The sequence below is a fragment of the Chelmon rostratus genome, chromosome 6, assembly GCF_017976325.1.
Source record: "Chelmon rostratus isolate fCheRos1 chromosome 6, fCheRos1.pri, whole genome shotgun sequence".
Taxonomy (NCBI): domain Eukaryota; kingdom Metazoa; phylum Chordata; class Actinopteri; order Chaetodontiformes; family Chaetodontidae; genus Chelmon; species Chelmon rostratus.
In genome coordinates, this window is record NC_055663.1 from 25,189,584 (window position 1) to 25,205,649 (window position 16,066).

The 16,066-nt window shown below is 41.6% G+C and overlaps 1 protein-coding gene across 1 annotated transcript; it reads right to left on the reverse strand.

Moving 5' to 3' along the window:
* Window positions 1-400: 400 nt before the first annotated feature.
* LOC121608008 (rhombotin-1-like) lies at window positions 401-11,132 on the reverse strand. Its single transcript, XM_041939099.1, has 5 exons — window positions 10,825-11,132; window positions 10,125-10,338; window positions 5,208-5,333; window positions 4,761-4,869; window positions 401-996 (listed from the first exon to the last, which is right to left on the reverse strand). Exons 1-4 carry the CDS (start codon window positions 10,844-10,846, stop codon window positions 4,764-4,766), a joined length of 468 nt encoding a protein of 155 aa, XP_041795033.1. The 5' UTR covers window positions 10,847-11,132; the 3' UTR covers window positions 401-996; window positions 4,761-4,763.
* Between the last annotated feature and the right edge of the window lie 4,934 nt (window positions 11,133-16,066).

Here is a 16,066-nt window from a genome sequence, read left to right on the forward strand (position 1 = left end):
CTCTGGAGATTATAGCCAGCAAATATTCAAAGACCTCCTCGACTTAAAAGTGTGTTTTGCTTATTGTTGCTTCACATGCTGTTTGACCTTCACTGTGCAGAAAGATGGATTCGTGGAGTTTGGCACTAAAAGACACTTTTAGATTAGCATATTCATAGATTCTGGAAGGAGAAGATGTCATTTAAAGATTTTGTAAGGGTTTTTTTAACGTTTATGTTGTTTTTACATGTCGTGTCTGGAGGGGGATCTTTAAATGATTTTCCTCCCTCTGTTGTCTTGCCTGCTCACACTGATTTTGGTCACCTCAGAGTGAAAATAACGAGCACACCAACTGAAATTAAAATTCGTTTTAATTAGTCAAGAAAAAACAGCTTGAGATCAGAAACAAAAGTATGGTGGGTTTGAAGTGCCACACGGTTCAGCGAGATGAAGGAGAAGCAGTTGATCCTCCTCAGTTGCTAAACTGAGCCAAATGGTATTTGCAAGTATGTTTCGGGTTGTTTTTGGGGGGCTTTCGTACGTGCCAGGTGGGTGGGCTTCAGGGACTGCCAGAACAATCTGACAAGCAGACAGAAGTTTAAAAAAGAGAAGTTAGGATTTTCTCTGTGATGGATGACTTGGTTGATGCTATGTTGGCCAGACTGGCTTCACTCCATCCATCTCGTGTTTCAAGTTTGGTGAACAGACTCTTCCAATAATTTGTAGAATGTTAAAAATAAAAGGGCAGAACCATCACAGTCCACATTAAGTGCTCTGGAAAATATCCACCCCATAGTTCCATTTTCACTTCCTGCTCCGTCTCTGGTGCTTCTGATCAGAGACGTCAGCGTTCAGGATCGTTACCACGCAGCTCTGCAATAAAGAGTTCAATCATGGGCTGCTGGAAATGTCAGCGTTGTTTCCACACATTGTTCAGTCTGAAAGAGGACGCTGATGAGCTGACTGCGCTGCTGTGAGTGTCGGGGTCCAGCTGGCTCACAGTCGTCCTGTCCAGATCTGTGGAGACAGAGAAGAAAATATAGAACAGCTCCAGGTCGCCGTGTGTGGCTTCAGAGGCTCAATAAAAACACATGAGCAGCTTTATGTGTCCACTAATTGCGGTGAGTTAGACAGAGAAGTTATTTGTCTTATAATAAATTGTGGTATACTTGGTGGTTTCAACAGAAAATAATATTTTCTCTTTTGGAAAAACACATTAAATATAATTTGTATTATATTTCAAAGACAGATAAGTTGTACTTTAATGGCAACCAAAGACTGAGCTGCGTTTCACAACAGTATCGTGTTTGGAAAATCTCAGTTTAGCCTTAGATATCCCATTTGTGCTCACTAATCATGGCTGAATTACAGCCAGTAAGCTCAGCCGTCAAGCTAGATTCATTCATCCCTTAAACTAAATTGTGTGTCTGAAGAAAAATCCTTAAACGTAGGTACAGTGGAAGATAATCAGACTATGAAGAGCAACAGCATTTTAGAGGACAAGAGAAATAAGTCGCAACCCTGATTCCAAAAAAGTTGGGACGCTGTGTTAAACTAAAATAAAACAATATATTTAATGGTTGAGCTCATCTGCTTTATTGATTTTTGTAAATATCTGCTTATTCTGAATTTGATGCATGTTTCAAACACATTGGGACAGGAGCAACAAAAGACTGGGAAAGATGTGGAACGCTCCAAAAACACCTGTTTGGATCATTCCACAGGTAAACAGGTTGATTGGTAACAGGTGATAGCATCATGATTGGGTATGAAAGGAGCATCCTGGAAAGGCTCAGTGGTTCACAGCGAGGATGGAGCGAGGTTCACCACTTTGTGAACACACGGAGCTTATGAATACGAATATGATACTCCGCAGAACATAAAGTGTACCATAGCTGCCATGAGTAAAGGGCAAAGGCATTCGTTATTGTTGTACTGTAGTCAATCCAAAGACCATAAGCTGGTTGGCTGAACTGCCTGTGCAGTCGACTGCTGTTTAACCTGTTAAGTAAGTACAGTATGTTTCTGTACTCCATAAACGATTGACACATCCCTTATTCCTACCCCAAAGCTACATTGCTGCACCCCATTGGTGGTGATTTGGGAACATAAGCTGTTGGATTTTATATGGTCTTCAATAACGTGTTAAAGTTTTGGAGATTTCCAAAAGCCATTTCCTCACCTTTCTGTACCGCTGCCTGTTTGGTAGCATATTGTACTGTCACTGACGATGTGTTAAAGTGCATCTCTAGATGTATGTGTCATGAACTGTTAATTTGCAGAATATCAGCTTCTCACTCATTTACAACTAAGGCAATTAACAGGTATATGCTTGTCTTGATTTTTAAAATGAGGCAGGTATTCTGTATTTTTCTCATAGTTCACACATCCCATGAAAAGAGCTTTATCCTTTAAGTACGTTTCCCTGTTTTCGCTTCAGTATTGAGTTGGAGATTTAATGAGCTTGAATTCAGCTAATTCCCAGAGGTTGTATAACTCAGTAGGAGGTTTGAATAGAAGCAATTTCCACCTAAGCAAAATGTCACTTATCTAATCATGTTTCACAATTCAATTTCACTGATATTCTATTCAAAATTAATGCAGAAGTAGATTTTTATTGTCATTATTTTCTGTCGCTCTTTCATTTAACCCAGAGGCTTGACACTCATGGCAGATAAATAAAACTCAAGAAGGGCAGGAACCAAGAAAAACACACTTATAAAAAAAACAGTGGTCCAGTGGTCACATTTAGAAGTCTTTGACAAAAGTTTAAATAAATCCACAAAAAATCCAAAATCAACAAAGCTATTTGGGTCTTTAGAGGAAAGTCGGGAAGCGTTGCAGCATCTGGACGCCAAAAAACCTTCACTGTAACCCTTTTATCAAAATTACAGTGTTGGAGCCACATTTCTGGAGTAGACTCCCATTCTAATGCGCTCCAAACAAAATATACAGCGAGTGACAAACATCTGGCCACATAATGCATCAAAGAGTCCTCACCTCTCACCTCAGTTAACAACAAATGTGACAAAAACCTCCAGAGTCCATTAAGTCCTCAGATGGATCAAGGTTTGAATGTAGAAAAAGGAAAACGATCTCCCAAAGTCTAAAGCTGTCTCAGTGTGAACTCTGGAAGACCTAAAACCAACCCAAAGTAAAAGTCTATCACATGTCCAGTGTGGTGTTGTATATTTTATGAACTGTAGTTGTAGACTTAGTATTATAATGATAGGTTGGCTGCCGGTGGCTTTAGAGTATGTTTTTGAACCAAGGCAGACCCTGAAACCCTCATAATTGTGGATTTCGTGGTATTTGCTGCACTTGCTTTCAAACTTCTCCCATCTGCCCTCACAGCCGACCGCCGCTCACGCCCATCGCGAGGCTCGATGAAGGAAGGGCTCCGCTCCCACAGGATTTATTTGTCTGCCGTTCAAAGCTTTGAAGAAGGCCTTTGGACGTGTTTAAACCTGCCGGCAATGTAGCGGCTTCCAGCGGCAACGAGAGGCAACTGTTTGAAAAACGGGATTCCCCTAAAGGAGAGCGCCAACTCCATGCTTCACGCTGTTATTTAAAAAACCAGACATTAGCCGACGAAGCTATTTGTATTCGGAGTGTCACTCCCCTATAGATAGACGGAGCAACATCATCATTCAGCGTTACGTTTCTCTCCACTTTTAGCTCTGTTTTTGGTCTCCACCAATTCGTGAATGCTCCACTTTCTTCACCAGCGAGTCGGCAACCTTGTCTGTCTTCTGTTTGGTGCTGAGCAGGTAGAATATGGTGGGTTTATCAGTGCTTGCACAGCGCTTGCATGTGGAAAATGGGGTTTATGTGAGCGGTGATATTAATATACGCAGTGCTTGATCCTTGAAACCAAAACAATGAGCTAAAAGAGGCTAAAAAGCTCCATAGAGCTGCAGAGTTGGGTCATAATAGTGTCGGGAAGGAAGTCGTCGGGCAAGCACTTGTCAAAAACTATTTTACAGGTAGTTGCATGTATTATCTGCCTATCACCGTCCATCACAAGCTAGCTTTAACCAATCAGATCAATGACGTAGAACGAGAGCGAAACTTTTGCAGAAGCCAGTCGGCTTTCTCTACTTTCAATAAATACCCTGCAGTTCTAATATAACTGATGCTACAACATCTAAGCTAACCTCTTTATGAGCTACCATTGTTTTTGAAAGAACAGTCGCTTCCCTTGCTCTCGTCACACCTAAACCACACCTGTAGCTGCCGACAGTTCCTCGTAGGACACTGAAGGCACAACCTGAAGCCTGGCAAGGTGGATTCCCAGCTCCTGTGATCTCCTCTGATCTTCGGAAACCAGCTGCCAGTTTGTTTTGCTGAGTTAAAATGTGAGTGATTACCCACTTCATTGAGAGGATTGTAAGGTACAGATTTCAACTTTAATGCAGACACATCTAGCTCTCAGCCTGCCGGACGTGTGCTTTAGAAACCTGACGTGATGCACAACATGGATTAAATTATCGGATAGCAGTCCATTTTCCCAAACTGCCCTCAAAACTGAACATGTGCATCCATGCTAAGTGTCAGGAAATGCAGACATCTTCAAAAATAATGTGCTACAACTTATCTGGGGATTCTCTTGCTAATGTCAGCAGCCTCTGGTTTGAAGTCTCATGTCTACATATGGTCATATTTGGGATGAGCTAGTGAGCTCACTTGTATACCTTCCAGATATCTTAGCGCATGGTTTAGTTCAAACTGTCAGAGCAGCAGCTGTCTGGGTCTGTAATTCATCGTCATCACAATATTACCTCTTACTGAGGCTGCCTTTCTGTGCTGCCATTAAGATGGCCTCCTTCATAGTCCAGCTGGCACAGGATCATGTTGTTCTTGAGGAAAAACTTGTCTCCCACGCAAAATCTGCAGAGAGAAATAAAAATATGGAACTGGGTCCTGGTTCTTGCTTGAGCTGAAGTGAATCATGAGGTCCCAGAGGAGCATTTCGGGCATATTTTCAGCATACATCCACTGTTATGATAATCAGAAAATTAATCTTGCATGATTGCTGGCTGATTACTACCCAAGTGAGATATAAAGTCTTTAACCCCTTGGGGTTTTAAACTGTGCAGTAAATTTCATCACATTCTGATTGCAATGTATTGGTAATATGCTGAGGACGACCAGTGAGCTCACTGGTACACCTCCCAGATAAGTCGACTGAATTTGATCTCCCTGGCTAATTGCTCCCCTAATCTTACCTCTGGCGGCAGAGCTGACAGGCGAAGCAGTCTAAATGGTAGACGTTGTCTCTGGCTCTCATCACCATCTCAAAGGCAGGGATCAGCTTACTGCAGGCTGCACAGTTCCCCGTCACCCCAAAGAGCCTGCAGAGGGAAAGAGGGCGACAAGCAGACCTCTAGTCTGGACGCACTTAGATACATTTCAGCCAAGAGCTAAAGAGGGGAAAATAACACTTAAATAAAGGGAGGACAGGCCTAAAAAGTAGTTCAACAGGACACTGTGTCTGAGTCAGTGTTGCACATGCACAAATAGTCACTTGTTTTAAAGTGGTAAACTGCATTTCATACAGATTATTGTTGGCTTATTGCTGCTACTGCTAAAACAGTGCCCACATCCTTTTGCATGGATCATAATTATAAATAGACAACTATGATATCTCCCACATGGTGAGAGAAAACTGCAGCAATGTCAACAATCTATAGCCAAAATAAACACAAAGTCAAGCTGTGGTTAAATGCAGGTAAAATACAACTTTAATACTAATACAGTTAAGCTAATGTTAGCTCATTAACAAGACTGAGAGACTACTACCATGCTAACATGATTCACAATGACTATGCTAACATGTTGATGTTTACCAGGTATAGTGTTTACATCGTAGCTTAGCGTGCTAGCATGCTAACATTTGGTAACTAGCATTAAACACAAAGTACAGCTGAGGTTGGAGTGAATGTTGTTTGTTGTGCAGGTATTTGTTCATAAACCGCAGTATTTAAATGTCGACCTGACAGCTGTGTGCTTACATTTTATCCTGGGGGGAACGTGAATGTACAAAAGACATTTCACTTCAAACCACAAATATCAACCTCACGATGGTGTTGAAAAGTCAGAAGTTCACCGAAGTCGTTGAAGGAATGTCTTTTTTTGCAATCCATCCAACAGTTGTTTGATATTTCAGTCTGGACCACAACTGACGGACCAACCAACCTCGCCATCCACTGAGGCACACCGCTAACACGCTAAGGAGCTAGCTATATAGCCTAGACAGTTTATCGCTATCACCTCACAATACAGGACACAAACGTTTGAGTCATTTTCCAGGACCAAATAGCAAATCAGGGACTAACTACTGAATAATGGTCAGGACTACATGGACTGTACGCAGCCGAAATATACAGATAATGATTTGTTAATCAAGAACAGACTACGAGGAACTATGTAAACAACTTTGTGATGATTATCTCCTAAATCTGTGAATCTACTAACTGTCCACTTCCTGATCAGCTGTTTACAGAGATTACTCAGCACGTTAGCAGCACAAAGCCGACCACTACTCACTGATTCCTGCTCATGTAGTATTTGTGTGCCCCCTCAACTGGACTGGTCCATCATACTCATTAGAACGTAATTTTACAGATCTAGAAAATCTAGAAAATAATCTGCATGTATTGTTTCATAACAAAGTATCATAAAGTTTGTTCTTTACGCATCATTGTCTTAATAAGAGTTGATCAGGAAGTACTTTTTATTGATTAACAGTTAGCACCTGATGTGTTCCTTATTCATTCATTGATAACTAATTACAATGTTATGTACCATTTTACAGTTTATTTATATCTGGTTTAACTCGGTTAGGCTTCGTTTTCATTGGTGTGTATGGTGCAATTAAAAGTGTAGCAATGCAGTTAACCATCTCGGACTAATGTGAGAACGCTCCCATGTCGTAAAAATGTTCTTGCTATTCTGCCAACGTTGTGTGAAGGCAGGATTACTACTTTTTTGTTTTTATTTTTGCAGGAAGCTTTAAATTGGTAGTGAACCATGAGATTTTTCACACAAGTGAAGCGAGAGTCAAAAGTAAAAGCTTTCATAAAAGGGATATAACTTGGATCCCTACTGGATTATATCAGCTGCTGATAGAGAGCAGCAAAATGGAGATTCACTGATATGAGAATGTCAAAATTTATATGAAAATGTCACTACAAGAACCAGATGGGTATTTTTTTTTGCCTCACAGGACATTGCACTGACTTTAGAACTTGAGAACTCTAGAGTCGATTTATTACACTCTTCTGAAACTAATTTATCTGACAACTTTTGAACTATGTCCTCAAACTACCTGAGAACAAACCCTGTGTTGTTTTTAAATACTCTGTGAGTCAGTGCTGACCAGCTGCAGATTGCTTCACCTCTCATTCACCTCTAAAAGAATGAACAAACGGCTCCCTAAGAGCCTGACACACATGAAGATAAGTGGCCGCTGCTGATTTCCATATTCCATTAGAGGCCAAATAGAAAAGGAGGTTTGGGAGGAACCGGCATGAAAAACGACATTTGCGAAAGGGGGGAGGAAAGCGCTGAGGCATGTGTATCCCAGAGCTTCGAACGACAATGAAAAACGTCATCAAACGAGTGACCAACACTGGAACAAAAGAGAGTCCTAATTAACCGAATGTTCTGATCTAACGAGCCTGAGTCCTGAACAGGCACCTGGTGGGTTTTTTCATTCTCCTTAACGAGGCTACGAGGCTCAATGCTAATTCTCTACTAATGGTCCAATTAAAAGAAATCACATGGTTTTAATCCTGCTCTTCAAAGGCTTTTGGTCTGCACCCTCGCAATGATGAGGAAAACAGGAGGCAATCTTGCCAATTTAACTGTCAAAAGGGGTTTTGGTCTCTTAAGTGCAGCGCAGCTAATGAGAGACTTAGCTCCAACCAAATCCAGCTGGATTGTACATGAGACTAACACATGAGTTCAGCAATGTGGCTGAGATATCAGGAGTTCTCCTGCTGACCTGACACCAGACGTCGTTACTCCAGGCAAGAAAATGAAGGGTATATGACTCTCAGAAGAGCCGTTTGAGCCAGGTTTAAGTTTGTGTATATGTGGTGTCATCAAGATTCATGGTCAGATGATTGTAAAGGGGGAAGCATGTTCAAATCTTTATTTAAAACATGCTTTAAATAAAACATATTAATTGTGAGTCACAGGTCCGAGAGGTCAAGTGATGAATGACCTCACTCGAAGAGATTTTATACAGGAGCTGTTCAGAGTGTGTTAAGTGTTCCAGTCATATTATGTGGCAGACGCTGTAGGTGTAACACACACTTCAGTGTGGCCCTTCTTTGGCTCAGAGTAATGCACTTTAAGCAATAGTTTGGCATTTTGGGAAAAAGCGATACAATTAAATATGTAGCTGGAGCCAGGAGACAGTTAGCTTAGCGTAGCTTAGCATAACAGACTGGAAATATGGAGAAACAGCTAGCATAGCTCTCTCAGCAGCTCTAAAGTGCACTTTTTCATACATTATATAGCTCCTATGTCTAATCTATAAAACCAAAGTGCAACAACAACAATTTATTGTTTTACGTGGGATTATGTGCAAAGACATCAGCACAAACCCCTTCTTAACACAATGACTTGCTTATCAGCAGAGCCAGGCTAGCTGTTTCCACACCTGCCAGCACTCCCGTTTTTCCCGGGTTTGCATCTCCTGTTTTGTTTTTCCTTTCAGGAAATTCCCACAATTTCCAAAGCATGAATATGAATTATCATCATACACGGATCCACACGTTTTGCATAATTGTCTGACATCACCAGATTGCCAGATCGGGTATGAAACACATTCTCTGCACAAATTCTGCACACTGCATACAATTTCAACCCATCTGTCACCTCAACCTGGCAACCCATAACCTGATTCAAGGGCCGTGTGCGTGTTAGCCCCCGCCCAGGTGTGCTGGCAGGTATGCTGTTTCCCTCTGTTTTCAGTCTTTATGCTAAGCTAAGCTAACCCTGCTGGTGACTCCAGCTTCATATTTTACCGTACAGACACGAGAGTGGTATCAATCTTCTCATCTAGCTATTGGCAAGAATAGCTGCCAATAGTCTTTTTTTATTTCACAAAAGGTTCAATTATTTCTAAATGTCCTCAAGAGCTTAGTATTGTTGCATATTCAAACCTTCAGTTATTCTGTGCCAGCTTCACTCTCTGCTCTCTCCTTTCGTTGTCTTTTCACTGTTTATTGTCTGAAAAATAAGTCAAATTGGCATGAAAGTTCATAAGAAAGGTTAAATGACCCGAGAACGCTGAGCAGTCATAAAGCACATACTCCACTATTCTGGCTTCACTCTCCCTCCACAAAGACTGAAACTAACTAAAAGGTCGACAATCTGCTTATTCTGTTCCTGCAGACTAAAAAGGGTCCAAACAAAACAAGAAACGCTTTTCAAACACAGCTGAAAGCAAAAAAAAGTGTGTGTCCACTGAAGACTGCAGTGCACGCCTCGGAGTCCTGATACGATGAGTGAAAACAGACTCGAGAAGCACATCCAAACGTGGGTAAAACATGCTTGGACTTGATTTATTCATTGAGGTCTTCTGAAGGATCTCTAAGAAACACGACACACCTGTGAGGTTTTGCTAAGTTTGGGGCAAAAGCAGCTGTGAAAAGCCTTTTTTTTTGTGAAATTTGGCTGCCGGCCTGTGCTGTTTTTGACTGAATGCTTTATGAAAATTAGCCCGAAGCACCGTCTGAGTTGACACATGATGTTGTGGTATTTATGGTACATGCGTTGTCGTATCTGGTAAAATCTTGATGGCAAACGAAGGCAGCTCACTCGTGTCTATCAGTCCGTCTGTAAGTTACAAATCTGCACACTTATTCAGTTTCTGCTGGCTTGTCAATGAGAGGCTCTTAGATTGAAGCTAAAATCTCTGCTGCCTACATTATCAGACTATTTCCTTTTACTTGGATCTTGAGTGGACCTTCAGCCCGCTGGCCCTTTAGACCTCGTACATTATCTGCTTCAACATTATCAATATACTGCATACTCTGCACTTGACCTGGGTGCTGGGATGATTTGCTTTGAATGATGCACCTTTCATTTTCTTTCCCCTCATTCAGCTCAGATATGTCTGTTAGGGTTACCTCAGGTAGTCCCTGCGGCAGAGGATGAGGTTGGCCCGGGTGTAGAGGGTGGAGCCCACCCGGCCCAGGCGGCAGTCACAGCAGGCGCACTTCAGGCAGTCCTCGTGCCAGTACCTGTCCAACGCCTGCAGCATGAAGCGGTCCCGGATCTTCCTGTTGCAGCCGGCACATCCCCTCGGCTTCTCTCTGGACTGGAGGGACACGAGAGACACACCTGGCAGGAAACAACAGGTAGAGACAAAGAGAAGCACAGAGACAGAGGTGGTTAGATATATCTCAGTAGCACGTGGAAGGCAAAGAAGTGGTTAACAGCTGAATTTATAGGAATATTGAGATAATCAAAGGTATTGTTAATGAGACAGAGACGTTCCAAACTTAGGAAGATCATTTATAATTCACTGGTAAATATCCCTTAAATGTAAAATTAACAATACATGTAATCGCCTAGAGGAATATTATGACGGGGAAAACATGTATGTCCACTGTTAAGTTATTATAATAAACTTAAAGTTCCTGTGAGAATACAACAGTAGTAAACTAGGAGTATAGCAAGGAGTCAACCTAATCATTTATCATGATAAAAGTATTTCACAAACTGAAATTATTTTGTGGTGCACAGCCTCCTCTGTTTCCTATTGCACAGATAGCATACACATACATGTCAGTCCAAACAGAAATGTGTCCGAGTCCTCCTACTCACTCTCCTCCTTGTCCAGCACCATCCTTCTGGAGACAAACAACAGCCCAACACCGGGAGAACCGCCGCCGTTTCTTCTCCTCCTGCGCGCAAGACAGCACCCCGAAGAGCGATAATAAACACAAAGGGCTTCGCCTCTGTGTTTAATTCACAGCATCAACCCGGAGTCGCTCAAACTTCAGCCCCGCTCCTCATGACCCCGAAGAAAGCCGAGAGGAGCAGCCACAGAGTCGCTTTCCGCGTCTCACGCGTGAAAAAATAGCGCGTGGATGGATGAAAACGGCGTCCCCGGGTATCACCTTGCCGGCAGGAGAGATGTCCTCAAACCAAGAGTGGCTGAGCCTTATCTTAGCTGATGTCAGTGCATAAGCATTTCTGTATCTGCACAGGCTGCGGCTCTTCCCCCTCAGACGAGCTGCTCTGCACAGACTGAACCTCCTCACAGAGCTCCCTCCCTCCCTCCCTCCGTCTGCAAAAAAAAAAAAAAACTCTCACAGTCAAATGGTTTTTTCAACGCTCCGTGCTAATTATATAAAGTCATTATGCTCAGATCTGATAGTAACCGCCCCCTCCCTCTCTGAATCAATTATTCAATAGACAGTCACACACCAGGACAGCCCGGGCCTGAGGTGTTTTAGAATGAGCTTATTCAACTCCAAGGACACCAATTATCTCCAGGGCGCCCTGTAGTCAAAGCAGTGCCTTTTCAGCGCGCCAGATGCAGCGCCTGGCTCGCGCACGCGCTCGCGTACGTGTGCGCTCGTGCACGTGCGTGTGACATATTCAGTGTATTCGTGCACTTGTGTGTCTTTTTCTTTTTTTTTCTTGGATGCAAAAGCAGTAATAGCTTAGCTGAGGGTATGAGGGAACAACATCGGTGTCACTGAACTCTGTGTCTTTGAGGGAATATTTATAAGAATATTACTGGGTTTTTACCTAAACCTTGAATATTACAGGAATGTTACAGCAATACATGTGATTAAAAGACTACATTAGCTATTGTCACTATCAGTGGTACTGACACCACAGTGTGTTGCAAGTCCTGCATTCAGAAATGAACTTTAGTACATGTGCTAAAGTGTTTGTACACTTTGAGTACCAAAAGTACTCATGTTGCAGAATGGCCTATTTCAGAATTGTATAAATTGGATTATAATTATTAATGCATTAATTTGTTCGTCACTGTAACACTGCACCTCCTTAAGGAGCTCATTTTAATGACTTTATATACTGCTGGGGAGCTTGTGAATTTTCCCCTGTAGCTCAATAAAGTCTTATCTTTATCTATAAAAATACTTCATAGTTTATTTGTTGACTGGATTTTGTATTATTAATCTGAGTCTGAAAAGAAACTCAAATTATCAAACAAATGTAGTGGAGTAAAATGTACATAATTTCCTTCTGAAATGTAGTAGAGTAAAAGAATAAAGTAGCAGGAAATGGAAATACTCAAGCACAGGTACCCCAAAATTGCACTTAAGAACAGTACCTGAGTAAACGTATCTATGACTTTCCACCTCTGGTGAGCATAATAGTAGAACGACTGCTGTACAATACTAAACTAGATGTAGAATTAACTGTGAGAACTATGAGAAAAACACTAAAAATCTGTTCTACCAGATCCACAAGTTCAAATATTATAGTAATGCCGCAGCATTAAAGAAGTTGCTTAAATGCACTACATACAGTAATAGATCATTATAAAGTCACTAGTAGATTTAGAGCACTTTAGGTATCTTTTAAGAATAAGATAAAATCCCTATAAAGCTTTAATCTAGCAGGCCTATATCACATACGTACATCCTGAGTATTATATGAAAAATGGAGATGAAGGCAGCTAAAAATAGCTATACTTACTGATAGACCACAGGCCAAGCCTTGTAGTTTAATAAGAATATTGGAATATCATAGATGAAATCTAAATAGCCTTAGAACTCAATGTGAAGTCCCAGACCTACTGTAAGTCACTATATTGAGGATCTAGGAATCTCAATACCACAAAGTATGGTAAGGTCATTATTTAAAGTTACTATTGAGCACCACAGACACATTATTAGTCTCTGTAGATAGATTATTGGAACATTATAGTGATTTTCTCTGGGGTTTCAAGGCCAGGACTCACCCCAGTCCATAAACAACACTGCAGCCTGCTTCCAAATAGATCATCCGGCTCTAAATCCTCCTCATTAGAAGCTGTGCCATAAACAACTGTTCTAACATGGCCCCTGGATCAGGTCACACTAATTAACCAGCACCATCGACCGACAATTCCCTCATTATCCGCCCTCTCATCTGATCGCATATAGGCCGTCAAGACAGCTAACGATCAACAGACTAATTAATCAGCTGATGAGGTGCAAGTGAAGCTCCGGGTTCCCTCTTCATTTGGAAAAAACACATGGGAGCTAATTAGTTCAATTATTAATGCATCTAATTAAATAGTTTCTCTGGGTGATCATGGTTACTGTCTCGTCCTCTATTGGCTGCGGTGATAAATGGATCCGCGGTGCAATAGAACCCTCTTGTCCTTTATTTTGATGTGCATAAACTCCAATGCAACGGCTGGCCCAGACTAAACATTACCGGCTATTCACAGGCCGGGACCCCATTAGGCTAATTGCGCTAAAAGCAGTCTGCAGATGACATTAAAGGTGAGCTGCGGTAAGGGCTCTAATTAGCAGTCTGTGAAAATAGGAAGCCGTTTTGGCCATCTGCTGCTGCTCGCCTTGCCGTCATGTCCTCAGTGTGAAAAGGGCAGAGACAAATTTAGGCGATGTTTAGTGGAAGGGCTGTTTGTCAGATATAATGCCATGAGAGGCCGGGTCATTTCATACAGTAACAGCTGAATTTAGAGGAGGGAATACAAGGAAACTGCTGCAGTTTGTGGAAGCAAGGCCGCATGGTTTAGCGTATGAAACCACAGCCTGCTGCTTCTTGTCAGACTGAAAGGAAAAAAACTGTTTTATTTAAAATTAGATTCCATTTTTTTTACCATCTATATTCTGTTTATTTCCATCATTTTCTAACGTACGCCTCAATAAATCTTTTTCAAACTTAATCCCCAAACAGTCATGAGTAAAAACATGGACGTGAGACTAAAGTTTGTGTAATTTCTAGTGGTTACCTTCTGGATTTTAATCTTTCTTTTTAGTACTTGCTAACAGCATTGCCTATTCAATATCAGTCCATCTCTCATGGGTTGGTTAGACCACCACTTTGGTTCAGACTGAAGTGTCTCAACAACTACTGGACGGAGATGTGTTGCACAAACACTCATGGTGCCCAGAAGATTAATTTTTCTGAATGTGGACCAAATGACCAATTACCTGCAGAACTAATGGCATTCCCTTCAAGCTCAGCTTTACTTTGCAAAAGTTAGTATGGTAACGTTCTAAGATACTAAACTGGTTTAAACTTGTTTAACATCAGCACGTTATCATTGTACATTTGCATTGCAAATGTACCTGCTGTGGGATTAATAAAGGATTGTTTTGTCTTGTCATAGTTAGCATGCAGACGTTAGCATTTAGCTCAAAGTACCACTGTGCCTCAGTACAGCCTCACAGAGCTGCTAGCATGGCTGCAGGAGTTTTGCTCCAAATTCAGTCTGCTGATGAGAACCATATGATCTGGTCAAAAGCTCATGAACAAGCGAGTAAGCAGACGCTGAGATGAGATTGTTTTGTCAACCGCTGTTGAGGTCAGTAATGAAGTGTCACGCTCAGGTTCTGTTTTTCCTCTCACATAATGCAGCACTGAGGGAAAACGTGTCATCTTTTGTTAAAATTAGAAAATCAAAGACGGCTTGAACAAAACAACAAATGACAAATGTAAAACATTAGAAACCCAAATATGTTGATTTATTTTATAAGATGTTTGTTCGTTGTGGAGAAAATTGCAGCAAATGGATCCCTCTAAAAGGAGATAAGGTCTCGTAACCCCATCAGGAGGAACAGAAAGCAAAGAGCTTTGCAGAGGAAGCCTGGCTGATTGTGACAGAGCTGCACCTGAACTCCCACGAGGTTTGACCACTGGAGAGGCGATTATTCGTTCTGATCTCGAGACTGACTGCGGAGGTCTGGGGAAGAAAGCCAAGTCTTTACATGTGCTAGTATGTGCGGTATATACATTAAATTTTCGTTTGACTCTGTTTAACAAAAGAAATTGGCTTTCTGTAACTTTCCAACAATCCAATATCCACTCTCGTACTTTATTTGTTTATTTTAAACACAATCGCTCGTGCCACTTTTTGCTACGAACCACAAGTGCAACACTATGAAATCCTTCCTGAAGAGGCTGTCTGAAAGCGTGTGCCGAAAAAAATCACTATTTGGACGATTATGGCATTTCGCCTCCCTCTATGATGGCCGACTTTGAGTGTGGCCGTTTGAAACAGCTGTAAAAGCTTTATCCTTCAGATGGTGTTGGACAACAATCAGTTGTGGTCGTACTGGGCAGCTTCCAAAAACTGTGTGAGGTAGAAGGATGCTACTGGCTTCCACTATGGCTGCTGGTGTGTTTTAATGCTTAAGAGCATGTTGTTTGGGCATAACCAGCTCAATTAGGGCTTTCAATGGAAAGTTTTATTTACGCACTTCGGTATCAAAAACATGCCTCGAAGGGCTTCTCTGAACAATGTGCTGCACTGTAAACGCACTGAACATTATGGTTGCTTGTTTTACTGTGATCATTATCTTCCTCCCCAACACCTGTTGTGGCTTTACAGTTTATTTCACTCTCAGGCAAGATGGCGGTTCATCGAAGGAAGCTCAACCAGAAAAGCACCGTTTATTTCTTTACATCATAATGAACAAGGTTGAAAAAGAGAAGTGCTCTAATCATTGATCCACATTTTCTGTAAGTTTCTTATTACTTATTATTAGCCAAAAGAAGTACAACATTAATGCCACATTTCTACTATCGTCTAAATTTTGTTTAGAATTAACTCATCTATGTTTATTGGGCCACTGAGGCCTCAGTAAACTCACAGACACAATGTACAAATCCTTACAAATGAAGTTCAGAAGCCTGCCACATATACAGCACCGTATGGCCCTTTTCATTGATCATATTTTGGAAAGCATCTTTGGCACCTTCTGACATTTTTGGGCAATGTTCCTCTGCTGCAGATGCAGGCTGCTGCACTTGAAGGCGATGTCTTTGATCTGTCAGCCTCAAACTTGGCAATAAATCTTCAAATACAGTTGTGTAAGCATTAACCTTCCAAGGACTGGAACACAATGTA

Bases quoted from the DNA above. Each gene is read 5' to 3' on its own strand.
- LOC121608008 (XM_041939099.1), bottom strand. From the start codon at position 10,846: ATGGTGCTGGACAAGGAGGAGA. The intron at 5,334-10,124 runs GTAACCCTAACA...TTCCCTCTGCAG, and splicing joins TGCCGCAGGGACTACCTGAG to GCTCTTTGGGGTGACGGGGA. The intron at 4,870-5,207 runs GTAAGATTAGGG...TTCTCTCTGCAG, and splicing joins TGTCAGCTCTGCCGCCAGAG to ATTTTGCGTGGGAGACAAGT.